The sequence below is a fragment of the Branchiostoma floridae genome, chromosome 1 (assembly GCF_000003815.2).
Source record: "Branchiostoma floridae strain S238N-H82 chromosome 1, Bfl_VNyyK, whole genome shotgun sequence".
In the NCBI taxonomy this organism is placed as follows: Eukaryota; Metazoa; Chordata; class Leptocardii; order Amphioxiformes; family Branchiostomatidae; genus Branchiostoma; species Branchiostoma floridae.
Window position 1 is genome coordinate 23,144,287 of NC_049979.1, and position 12,910 is coordinate 23,157,196.

The window sequence follows — 12,910 nt, forward strand, 5'->3', positions numbered from 1 at the left end:
TTCGAGTCAACGCGGGAAGGGTTCGCTATCAATCCAGGTCCACACTCGCCCAACGATCCAGCTGGCCCCCACTATCGCTACGTGAGAGTCAAGCGATAGTTGGGGGTCGGCATTTAGTGGGACCAGCTGGATAGTGGGGCCGGTGTACGGTTGTGGGCGCGTGTGTGGCGGGGATCGGTAACCTTTTCCGCTCTGCCTCTTAGGAGTCTGGTTTCCCAGAGTAATATTGTAAATGTGGAGCATGATCAGTACACTCAACATAAAGTGTACTTGTCACCTGAATTTAGCATAAAGCAAAGCTAGCCTGCGGAATTGAACGTGATACCTTCTTGAATTTAGTGCTGATGGTATCCCTCCAATGTAGGCAAGGTACATGTTATATAAAAATTCTGTATTATACCTTGCAGGTGTTGTTGCCACCACATGATTATGAGTCGATCTGCAGCACTCCCAGGAACTTCGACATACAGAATGATGAGGTGAGGATAGGGATGGATACACACATTCTTGTTTACAGTATTTTGCATACAGTGTTGTAAAGAAAAGCTGGACAAGAAAGTGTAGCACTTGATCTATCCACTATCACAGATTGCTTACAAATGTATCTCTACAAATGCATGTACAAAAATGTAGCTTTATGGGATGGATAACCAGGATAATGTCAAGCCAGTCTACCCCTGTTGATTACATTTAATTTATGAAAACAACATTTCCTTTAACGGGAATGGCATTGGGAATTGTGCCAGATAAAAGTCATCTTCCTCATCTCACAACTCACATGCTCTTCTGTCTCTCCATACAATCTTTGCTTTAGTGTACTATCAATATCTTAAACAGACGTACACAGATAGAGAAATACCGTCTCCTCATCTCACAACTTCCTCTTCTGCCTGTCCCTCCAGGGTTTGTTGGTACAGCTGAATGTAGGTTTAGTAAAGTAGAAAGGATTCGTGTTGACTCACCTGAATCTTTGCTGGAAAGTTACAAAGAGTGGTGGGTGCCAGTTCATGCTGTGATCAGTGGTTATCACAGGAAATTGTTTTCACCCTTTAGCCATTTGGCTTCCAAATTGTCTGTTGGGTACAGGATTTGGCAGCAGGAAGAAGGTTATATATCATAAAGCAATCGTTGTTATATGTTAGTCATGGTGGGACAATATTCAGGTACCCATTGCATCTTTTAGATTTTTATCATGTAGATTAGTTTACAATAAACATTTATAATGATAAATTTCTCTAACCTAATATGCATGTACTTCCATATATAATATTCTATGTTTCTTCTATGTTTGTTCAAGCAGTCACCAACTTGTATGGTGAAATTGTCATTAACTTGTAAATCTTGAGTTATATCATACCTAGTTAGGAGATGAGAGGCAGGGTATCTCCATGGGATGTCTAATGATGTTAGATATAGAGCAGGTGTATGTCATTAATGTTTCTACAGCGCGTTTATCAGTACGGATAAACTTATCGGCACGTGCTTTGACGTTTAGTTCCAGTCTTCTTCACAAGGCTGAGGTAACTCGTGGGAGTAAATTGGAAGCAAGAGGCAGCTGATTTGTTGAATTAGTTTGTCCCCCGCAGCATCTGGTGTGGCTCTGTGTGCTGCACTATAGGCGGTACTTTGCTCAGTGATTGTTAGTGATTATGACTTCCTGTCACCTGATTTACACTTCTGAGGTTTCCCTTTTGGTCTTGAATACAGTTATGTTTGCCTTGTTCCAAACTTGGTCCTGTCCCTAGTATAATTGTAAAATCCTGAAGGACTTAGCGTCCTGAAAAGACCTCCACTCCCACCGTTCTAGCGCATTCGCTATTGGCTAACTGTGGTCGGATGTGCGGCCATGCTGGGCAGCCCCACTGGCAGGGACATCCAGTCCCCTTGGCAGCTATTTAGGGGTTTAAAAATAGGGTGACCTGGAAGGACCTTGGTAAGGATATCTTATGGCTATAAAATAGTTATCAGCCCACTGGTGTGGATCTGTCTGACTGTCCTGTGTCCTTCAGACAAGATGTTATCTAAAGGCAGACCAGCATGGAGTACTTACTATACTGTATACCGGAAATGGCTAACACATTGATAAAACTGATTGTTTAAGTCACTCATTTTATGCGATTTAAACTGATACATGTACACATGTATCTCAAGATAAGATAGCAAAAAACTCTTACCTCACCTTACCAGAGAGGTGAAAAAACTGTAGGTGAATATAACATAATGTAGCTACCTTACGTCAAGTTCGTTTGGATTTTCTGTGTGTATGTATGCGTGTGTGTGTGTGAGAGAGAAAGAGAGAAAGAATTTTAATCATACATGTACTACGTTCTGAAAAATTCAAACTTTTTACATTACTGGTATCCATCTGTTCTCAAAGTGAAAGTGATGTGCCAGTGTGGTGTATCCAATGATGTCTTTAAACATTTGTGACTGCCCAACCAAGCAGTGATGCTGTGTCTATACCAGTAGTAGTATACCACACATGGACCAGCTCAGTGGTGTGGTTCCATCCTCGTGTCCTGTCATCAGCGATCCTGGTGTAATCCTGGTTCTCCCTCCCCCAGCTGTTCCAGATGACGGACCTGCGCTCGTCGCTGGACGTGATGCAGCTAGGCGAGCGTGTGCTGCGGGACACGCGGCAGGTCCGCGACCAGCAGCACCGCCTGCAGGACATCGAGCGGGAGCTGGAGGAGCTGCAGACACAGGTGGAACAGGAGGTACGGTCATCGTACTGACAACCTGCAGGGCACAACACTCACTCACTAGCCATTGTTTGATTAGAACACAACTGTAATGGATAGTGTCTATCATAGCATCAAATGTTCCATGACTTTAAATCTGATGGAAGAAAAAGAAGATTACATGTACATGTATGTCCCCGTACCTGACTGGTCAAAACACAATGTAAATGTTTTTGGTCTTTTTTCTACGTCATAAGTTGAATCTACCTTATTGCCGTAGGCCACACTGACTCGAATATATGTATGACATCTGCACACAGACAAATGTTTGGTTGTTTCAAAAGACATAGAGACATACATTGACATATACAATGTATGTGGAAAAGACCTGTTAGATACAATGTATAACAAGATATACTAGAGGTCAACTTTATTTTCACCCTGGACAACTTTGTAGAGAGTAAAGTCACAACAAAACTCTGGAACTCACTGCCACAGCGCATAGTGACTATTAGGGACAGACAGAAGTTTGAGACCAGCATCAACAACCACTTGAGTGACTTACATGTACGTCAGCACCCATAAGGACAGCTGCTAATGCTCAAGTTTGGTATCAGACTGCATAGATTAAAAAAAGGTACAATGTATTAGATAGATTGACATTTTCTTTCTGTTTGTTCAGATGGAGTCCCCCAGCCTGTCAGAGTACCAGTTACAGGCCCTGCTGGACCAGTGTGCCCAGGTGTCCTCCCGAGCCACCTCGGAGACCCAGTCCCTGCAGGAGTCCCTGTCCCCCAGGTCCCAGTCCCTACAGGAGTCCCTGTCCCCCAGGTCCCAGGCCTCCTCCAGATCGTCCCGCCTCACCATGGCTTCTGTAGAAACACCCAGGCTGCCGGAGGATACCCTCAGGAAGCTGCTGGATGAAGCCAGCAAGTCAGTACGAGTGAGACATGAAGAGTCTGAGTCTGAGGAGCAAGGCCAACCTTCCTACATGGAGATGGCAGAGGGAGCACTAGGCAGGAGACTGGCTGGTACGTAACTTTCAGAATCAGCATATGTCTTACTCTTACCGTAACAATGCCCAACAGTGTCCTTAGAGACTCTCAGGAATTCAAGTGTTTGTTACAGCGATCAGCGCCAGACACACACAAACAAATAGGGATCAGGGGTCCACCTGTACAAAGTTTGCTCTCATCACATGACTGGACAAGACCTGATCCATGTCAGGGTCAAGTCCAGGGACTCCCCATTACCAGTGCTGCTGGTCCTTAAAGGAACAAGGTGCCACGTACTGCCAACTAGTGTTCCCTAGCCTTCCTTTCACCTGCTGTTGTCAGTTGTTGACTATATGGTGTGTGATGAAGATGTAAATGTAGTTGGAACCAATTCTGTAGTGTAAAGATTCATCCTGTGGCCCTTACCTCACAATTAGCTTGAATCAATGAATGGCCTCTTTTTTCTTGGTCAATTGCCGCCTAGAAGTCAAGACAATTCAAAAGAGTCATCAGTTGAAATTTTAAGAGGCAGTTGTATCCCTGCAGGCAAGCCTCTTGACTTAAATGTTGCCGACTTCCTGCCATCAACAATCAGCACTCCTGGATTAAAGACTTTCTTTTCACACTTGTATCTGGAACACAATGACTGACTTTGTTCATTGTCAGCTTCTTCCTGACCTATTGTAACAGTCCTGTCTTAGTCTACTGCTTTAGAGTAGACTCTAGGCTCAGAAAAACTTGTCCAGGTTTCCAATTATTTCTGTTTGTTTGAAGAGGCAGGTCAGGCAGTTAAACCATGTCTTGTCCAAGGTACATGGAGAAATGAACAGTTCTTTTATGTTGGGGTAAACATTCCTTGTAATCCCGACTCGAATTCTCCTTCCCTTCGGTGGCATTTTGCAGGGCAATCACATAGCTAGCAGGTGGCCTCTACCTGATCAGAACCAACTGCTGCCCAGAAAGCAGTTCTATTTCTGTCTCTACACCACCATACTCTAACAGTGGGCCATTTTCAGGTCCAGGAGTGTATAATGTATGTTTCTCTACATACAGTCAAACCTGTACAAGCAAAGGCCTCTACATGTACATAGACCACCTGGCCAATGTGACCACTTTTAGTGGTCCCTCAAATAATTTATCCCATTGACTCAAGCATTAAGAATACTGTCTACAGTGACCACCTATCCACTTTTATTGGTTTCCTTAGTGGCCATTTGTGACTCTTTAAAGAGGGCCCCTAAGGGGGGGTACCGACAACGCTCTACGCTAAATTCGGGAGGGCCGGCTACGTAATACGCTAAATTATGGACGCTTCATTACGCTCTACGCTAAATTACGAAATTTCATAATGCATTATGCAAATATTTATTGTCTTTTGGCTGAACTCCGCCGACGGCAGAACATGTGAAGATGAGATCTAAACAAAACTGATAATTCCATCAATAAGATTAAAACTTAACTTCTAAAGACGTCTTGCTGGCCAAAGGAGGCGACAGCAAATTTCTCATGTGACGTAATTTTCAGCACTTGTAGCACCGAAAGCGGAGGCGCGACAATCCTAGGGCGTCCGGGGGCATGCTCCCCCGGGAATATTGTGAAATCTTGACCCTCTGAAACGCCATTTTAAGCATTTTGAAGGGCAAATGTTGCTCACAGACTAAGCTAAGTTAAATAGCATCCAATTAGAAATTCACATGGTTTTAGCTTTAAGCTGGGCAACGCCCCCAAACATCATTTTCAGATTTCGAGTGCCGAAAGCACGAACAGTCGAACTGTCGCAAGGTAGGTACGGGAAAATTTGGAAATTTTTACCCTCTGAAACACCATTTCCTGCATTTTGAGGGACAAATTTTGCTGGCAGACCATATGCTCAATGTAATGACATTTCTGTCAGAGAAACGTCTTTGAGGGCGACGAGCGCCGGAGAGTCGTGAGCGCCGGAGGCTAGGCCCAAGCCGTCGCGCGCAAGCCTTGGCAAGGGCCGCCCGGCGCCCGGAGAAAAATTGAAATCTCGACCCTCTGAAATGCCATTTCCTGCATTTAAGGGGCACATTTTGCTTGTTAACTAAGCTAAGGTCGGTAAAAAGATTTCTACTAGTTGGGGGACGACGCTCCCGCAACATATTTTCACCATGTCCAGTGCCGAAGTGTTGAGCCATAGCAAGGAATGTCCGGCGAAATTTTTAAATCTGGACCCTTTGAAACGCAATTTCCAGCATTTTTGCGGGTAAAATTTGCCGGTAGACTAGTTAAGTTTAATGAAACTTTGATTACGCTTGACGAAAAATTAATATGAATTACGTTTTACGGTAAAATCCGGTTAGCTTCTACGTAATACGTTAAATTAAAGGGGTCAATATCGCTCGACGCAAAATGCACCGATTACGCTCTACGTTGAATTCGAGCGGTCCCGCTACGGAGTACGTAGAATTAAAACCGCCGATTACGCTCTACGGAAAAGGGCGTTGGGGCCCCCTTTAAAATCCCCATTTTGCCAGGTCTGTATCAGATGTCCATTTCTATCCTTACCCCAGGCTGTTTGAAACTGTACACCCATTACACACTTGGATGAACATTAAGAACTGTATCCCATCATGCTTAGGGGAATCGTTTGGTAGAAGCTTGACTTTCAAGTTGTATTAATGTCAAGTTTCAATTATTTCATTTTTTTTATGTAGAAAGATTGGAAATTCAAGCTCTATTTATCACATTATACTTGATTAAAAGATTTTCACACTTGGTAGACAACAACTATGTAGACATTTCGTCTTTAATCAAATAATACAGAAACGATAGACTGAGCCAGATTCTGCAGTGATGTTTATGGGTGAAAGGAAAGCTTCTGTATCTGTATCTATACAGCTGGTATAACCGCCGTTCGGCGTAACACACCAGCTTCATCTCATCTTTGAGCCAGATGAAATACTTGTGATTTTTACCAGAGTTGCTGTTGTCCCCAGTGTTAGATGTGAATGGGGATTTGGACAGGCCAGGTGAAATACTTGTGATTTTTACCAGAGTTGATGTTGTCCCCCAGTGTTAGATGTGAATGGGGATGTGGACAGGACAGATGAAATGCTTGTGATTTTTACCAGAGTTGCTGTTGTCCCCCAGTGTTAGATGTGAATGGGGATGTGGACAGGCCAGGTGAAATACTTGTGATTTTTACCAGAGTTGATGTTGTCCCCCAGTGTTAGATGTGAATGGGGATGTGGACAGGCCAGCTGAAGATGCCTCCTCCCAGCCTCAAGGGGACGACTCCTCCTACCTAGCCCGGGCGCAGGCCATGCTGGCTGCTAGGAAACAAGGTGGGCCTTTATTCTTTACCTGTCAAGTGGTAACATGATTGCCTAATCCGGCCTGGCAGGTATGATGGATGTAGAAGTTCAACCACCTTAGCGACAGACCAAGGCTGCCGGTCGGCTCCATTATCAATAACAGACCATTTGGTTCAGCAACTCTTGTTTATCATCACATGTCACTTCCCAGAGACAACCAAGAGTTCTTGTAAAATTTCATATAATTGACATGTCATAAAATGATGTATGATATAATTTCAGGACTGTTCTCCCAGCCCTTCTATCTGTGAGAGCTTGTCGTAGTTGGATAGTTACTTTTTATCTACCTCATCAGTGTCAAGCCAGTGTTGAAACTTATGACCTGAAACTAATTGTTTCCTGTCCTCATTAGACGAAGGTCAGTGGCTGGAACAGGTGTATGACAGCACGGCCCATTGTTCTCCTCCCCACGCCTTTGTCCAAATGTGTGGAACCGCACACCTGTGAGACAGATTTTATCGCAAACCTTCAGTTGTAAATTTGAATTTGCTCCAGCTAATAAGACGTGCACAATGCAAATATTTGGGAAGGACAAATAAACCAAAGAAGAGTGGAAATCAGCCGTGAATATGAAGTAGATCTATTACAACCAGCACAATAAAGTGATTTTGAGCTGTTCTCGACAACAAATAGGGGTCAGGCCCAGGTGCCAGACCGTGTTATGTTTCTTTATCTTATACAGTGTAAGTGGTCTTGTCCATTGACCAGGCATTAGTGACAGTGACCATAATGTGCACACTTTAATGTCTATTGACCAATCCTAATTCTGACGCCACTTCTGTTAACAGTGACTGACCAATATACCATGATAATCAGCCACCTGATATTTAGCATTCCTAAATATCAGTCAATGACACTTGCTGGGTGTGTCTTCAGTTGGATAGTTAGGTTCTTGTCACTTCAACTTACAATGTAGACATTTGTTATCGTCCTATTGTTTGTGTCCCATCTTCAAATATCCTGGATTGGAAATAGATAACTGGGTAAATTTTTCAGTTCAATAAGTTGCACTTTCGTCCTACATTGAAACATATCTTGTTTATCCATCAATCCATTTTTCTGTCACTTAGTCTAGTTTCAATTGTTATACAATAGAGTTTGATTGCTTAATTGTTTGATTGATTTAATTTGCTGCTAACAGTATGTGTATCTCATTTTTACATAGTGCTCATAATACAGTAGATAGACTAGTTGTTGTCGCTACATTTTAAAGTTAATTGATACTTTGATAGTGTGCCAGGTCATCCATAAGACTAACCTCCTACATGTAAAAGGCTCTAGATAATTCAATTCGGTCTTCCAAACTTCAGTTGGAGCATCCCTGTCTTTACCCTATATGTTTGAATTAGGTAGTTATTTTCAATCATACATGTATGTTAGCTGTACCATGTTCATTTTAATCCCACAGACATACTAGTTGAATCAGTGTCGGAGGACACCATACAGGAACTACTGCAGAATCCACGCGCAACATCGCAGTCGTCCTGTCGGAGCTCCCGACCCCCGTCCAGCTGCAGCAGTCCCAGAACCCCCAGGGGGTCCGCGGAGTCGGCCGTGTCTCCGCGTAGGCCTGCCGCAGCGCCGCAGGAGGGCCCCCCACAAGTGGGCATCTCGCTGGAGCAGGGCAGCGGAGGTGGGACACGTGAGACAGATTTAATGCATGGTGAGCCGGGGCAGGATTAAGTCTTCCAGGGTTGTCCGGTAATTTCCTGTCCCGCGATCATCTGTCCTTGGTGTCCCAGACATCACGGCATGACGCAGTGTCCACTCTGCCACCCCTGGCCCAAAACTCTGTCCCCTGCATTGGAGCTGATTAATTCGTTGATTAATCTCATGGGGAATTTGTTAAGCAGGTGTACTGAGGGGGACACAGGTCAGCACGGGATGCTGGCAGGGTGCCCACTGCCAAGGTTAGCAGTTATACTGCTGCAGGGAAGATGGTCGTCACTGCTGATAGTCAGAGCTGCTATTACTGCAAAATAGCCTGTTTGATACCTAATGTCCACCAAAAGCATGTACATTTTATATTAATAGGTGTAAAAATTCTGTGAACATTGTGTTGAAAAACAAGCCATTGTGTTGTTAAGCTGTACATACTTACCTTGCACTTGTACTTTGTGAAAATATATTTGCTGCTCTGGCAGAAACGATACTTCATTCTGCTGTTTATCTAAGCTGGCACGCTCCCAATGACACTGTCATCCCGGATTGTACTGTAAATAGTAGTCAGTGTAATAAAGTGTCACCTGAGACATCTGAATGGGTTTGTTTGATTTGTTATGATGACACAGGTTGTAGGTCTGTCCCTTGTTGCTATGGTAACCTGTGCTCCTGCTGGGTGTGTGGGCTGGGGGGCAGCATGATGGATACCAGCGAGTTCAAGTGTCCTGTAGGGTGTTGGGCTAAGGTCACATTTCCACTGGGGTCTGAAACGAAAATAGAAATGTATATGTAAAAAAAAATATACACAGATAATGCCCACGACTTTCTCTTTGCGTCTTGTGTAGTTTGGTGTCCGGTTTGGAAATGTGATGTAAGCCTAAGCCAGGAAAGACAGAGAGATGAAACCTTTGGGAGAGACAGAATATCTGTGGTGTTGTGCTATTGACCTTGCACTAGACCCCCTGTGGTGGCCTACAACTAGCACCATATTTCTTCGGTGGCACTCTGAACTTGAGGCTATTAAACCCCCAGTCTGTCCTTCCGACACTCCCCCAGAAAAGACATCATTCCTGAAATGACCAGACCTCCTCCCCCATTTCCCCAGACTGCACAGAAGACACACAGGAAAGGAGTTTCTGATTGCAAACTTTATCTCAGGATGGAGTGGGTGGCTCAGCAATGCAAGCAAACTGAGCTTGGTAAAGTCATCAGCAGTGTGATTCTAGAACAGGACTAACCCACTGGTCAGTATACAGTTATGGGATAAGGGACAAGGTTCAACATGCTGTTTGTTTGGTTCGTAGCAACCTTTGCCACAAGGCAGACTCTATGCTGGACACTCGTGACTTTGTCTGCTTCACACTTAATAAGTTATAGAAGCAGACTTGTCCTTATGTCTATTTGTCTGGTGTCGGATGGACCAGTTACAGGACCTGACCTTGTAAGGTAGTCTCCAAAAACAAGACAGGTCAGGAACCATCCCACCTTCAGATAACACGTTATCCTGGTACAACCTTGAGGTGATATACTTAATTTGATATTACTGGATCTCTAAGGAATGACGGAGAAATGTATCAGGTTCAGATGGGAGTTGATTAGTGCCTTTGAACATGGGCATCAGTATAAATCAGACTGGTGTTTGTTCCACAGCTAAATTATGAGTGCACAGGTGTACATCCGATGGGACATACTGGGGGAACTGATGAAAAAGTTGGTCCAGGCTGGTCTGTTAAACTGAAATTTCCAAAGCATGGCAAAATTTTCCCTCTCCCTTCCTCCATTGTTACTTAGAATTCTTATGTAGAAAATGTTCCTTTCAGTACTCTCTCTCTCTCTCTCTCTCTGTATATATATATATATAGAGAGAGAGAGAGAAAGAGAGCTTGCTTTGATAAAAGTATGTTTACCCATGATACTTCATGCAACATAATGTCATAACCTTGGAAGACATGACCAAAACTGACATGAAAATTATACTATATCCAGTTAAGTTAACTGAAGGGACCACCCTGAAGATTCTTGAATAAATTGAATAAACAAATAGATTTCACTCTATAACATATACCACATATGATATAATGTTATGTTTATAGATGTATTTGAACTATTCAAACAAATTGACATCTTACTTTAGTACAGAATAGAGTGGCCTTTTGGGGACTAAAACACCCAATAGGGGAAAATATACTTGCATGTAGTTCATGTCCAATTGTGACATTTTCCCACTTTTTTTTTTGGTAAACTTTTAAAGAAAAATGCCATTTTTGGCAGAGAAATGCAATTTCAGGCGACAAATTAGCATCCATTATCAACCAGTTGGAGAATGCCAGTCGCCAACAGGTTGTGGCCCAGTAAGATACCTGCATAAAGACTTATCACTCAGTATCATAACAGTTTGTCCACACCTTTTTACATTGTAAAGAAAATTGCATTGTATAATGTAGCAAACATACCCATCACAGTACAGATGTTCCTCAGCTGTTGGATAATCTTCAGTAAACAGGTATGTTGTAGTGCTGAGTCCAAGTCAAATACCCACAGTATACTGGGCTGACGGAATGGTAAACTGCTTTATTGGCTTTCAAATGTATTAAAGGATCAAATGGTGCTTTCTCCTGTATTAAAGGATTAAATGGCTTTTCTTGTGTGTATAAAAGGATCAGTTGGATGGTTATCTGCACCTTTGATCAGTATGGCTTATCACTTCCCTTAGGGTACAGAACAGACTATTGTAGCAGCCAGAGTGGCTCAGAGGAAATGTGGAGGCATGATTCGCTATTAATAAAGAACCTTGTCTACACCTTTAACTGGTAATATATCCTGAGTAGTTTGATTACCTGTATATGTGGTGTGTGGTCACTGAGGAGCCCTCACCATCCTTAGGATAATAGTTTCTTATCCACTTAAAAGATTTGTTTTTGTTTCACAATCAGTTTCCCACAGCAACACTGTTGTGGAGGACAGTTATTTATCGGTGCTGGCTTGCAGGACTGACAATGTAAAACAGTTGCAGATGGCATCTGTTAGTCTATTTGATGTGTCTCTCGCTCTATTTCTATAAGTTTGTAGAATATTTGTACACAGACTCCTTTCCATGGCCTGGAGATTCTTGTATTTCTTATAGCTCTGTTATTTAAAGAAGGTGATCAGTATAGCCATGCTTGGCTCCTCACCCCTGACCTAGCCTTTGGTATCTGACACAGTAGACAGTTTTATAGTGGCCCAATGAAGACATGTCTGCATTCCTGGCTCGCTTGCCAGGGCGGCAAGTTCCACAGTGTTTTGGACCCTGCCCTGAGCCATTAATTTCCTTGTCTTGAGATGTAACTATTTCTGGAGAATGCAAATTTAGTACTGGGTGCCATTTAAAGATAGTTCTGTGGTTCTTACATTCAACATTCATATGTTGTTTGTACACAGTACTTTTCTCTTTTGCATGCTAAAACTAGCTTACTCACACTATACACGGCTAAGATGAGAGTACAATCTTGCAGGAACACGTAAGACCATGTGTTGAGAACTTTGTAGTGATTTATACAACCTGGAGACCACTGAATTGAAAACACTTGCGAGTTGCCGTGAATGTTCTACCTTGTGCCAAAACTTCAGGAGGTACCTTCTACATGCATGGAGCAGTCCTCACTCCATACCACAATAAAGTTGTTACATTTGGGAAATTGGGCAATTGAAGGGCATGCCCCAGGTTGTTTCCAGCGTGTTCGCTTTTCTGTCCGATTCAATATCAATGTCAAAGTGACAAATCAGGAGACAGATCTCAGGGTCTGTAACATCGGTTGTAGCTGATAATGTTTTTACCATGTAAGTGTCTTGACCTAGTTAACTCTGGAATCTAGGTCAATTGCTGAGTTTATCACACAATGTTCTTGCACTTTGCTTGACCTGTGAATGAACTTTACATTGGCCCATTTTCCAGCCTTTCCATAAGCAGGGTCATGCTCTGGACTAATCCATCTTAAGCTATTTCACAGGGGACACTGTATATACATGTCTGTTTCAGCCATCAACTTTCTCCACAGTGGATTGGGAGACTTGACCCCAATTTGTATTGACATTTTGGAGGCTGTGTCTGTAGTTTTCCCAAGTTGTAAGCTTTTTCTTCTTTTTATCTTTTGGAAACTATAGGGTCACGTATACATGTACATACCGCCACACCATCAACAAACACCGGTATGGAGTCACTTCCATACCAACTTGTGCTTGGTCTGTTTCCTTT

At 43.1% G+C, this 12,910-nt stretch overlaps 1 protein-coding gene across 5 annotated transcripts in view; it reads left to right on the forward strand.

Moving 5' to 3' along the window:
* LOC118413041 (fibrous sheath-interacting protein 1-like) overlaps window positions 1-9,271 on the forward strand; it is a 30,159-nt gene extending 20,888 nt beyond the window's left edge. For 2 of the 5 annotated variants that reach the window (XM_035816184.1, XM_035816191.1), the window contains exons 11-15: window positions 408-479; window positions 2,565-2,717; window positions 3,364-3,712; window positions 6,868-6,984; window positions 8,423-9,271. In XM_035816184.1, coding sequence (XP_035672077.1) covers window positions 408-479; window positions 2,565-2,717; window positions 3,364-3,712; window positions 6,868-6,984; window positions 8,423-8,697 — 966 coding nt within the window. In that variant the 3' untranslated portion in view covers window positions 8,698-9,271. Of the gene's footprint in view, window positions 1-407; window positions 480-2,564; window positions 2,718-3,363; window positions 3,713-6,867; window positions 6,985-7,366; window positions 7,993-8,422 lie in introns of those variants that run through there. The other 3 variants (XM_035816198.1, XM_035816212.1, XM_035816205.1) reach the window with 3 other exon arrangements.
* Window positions 9,272-12,910: the final 3,639 nt, after the last annotated feature.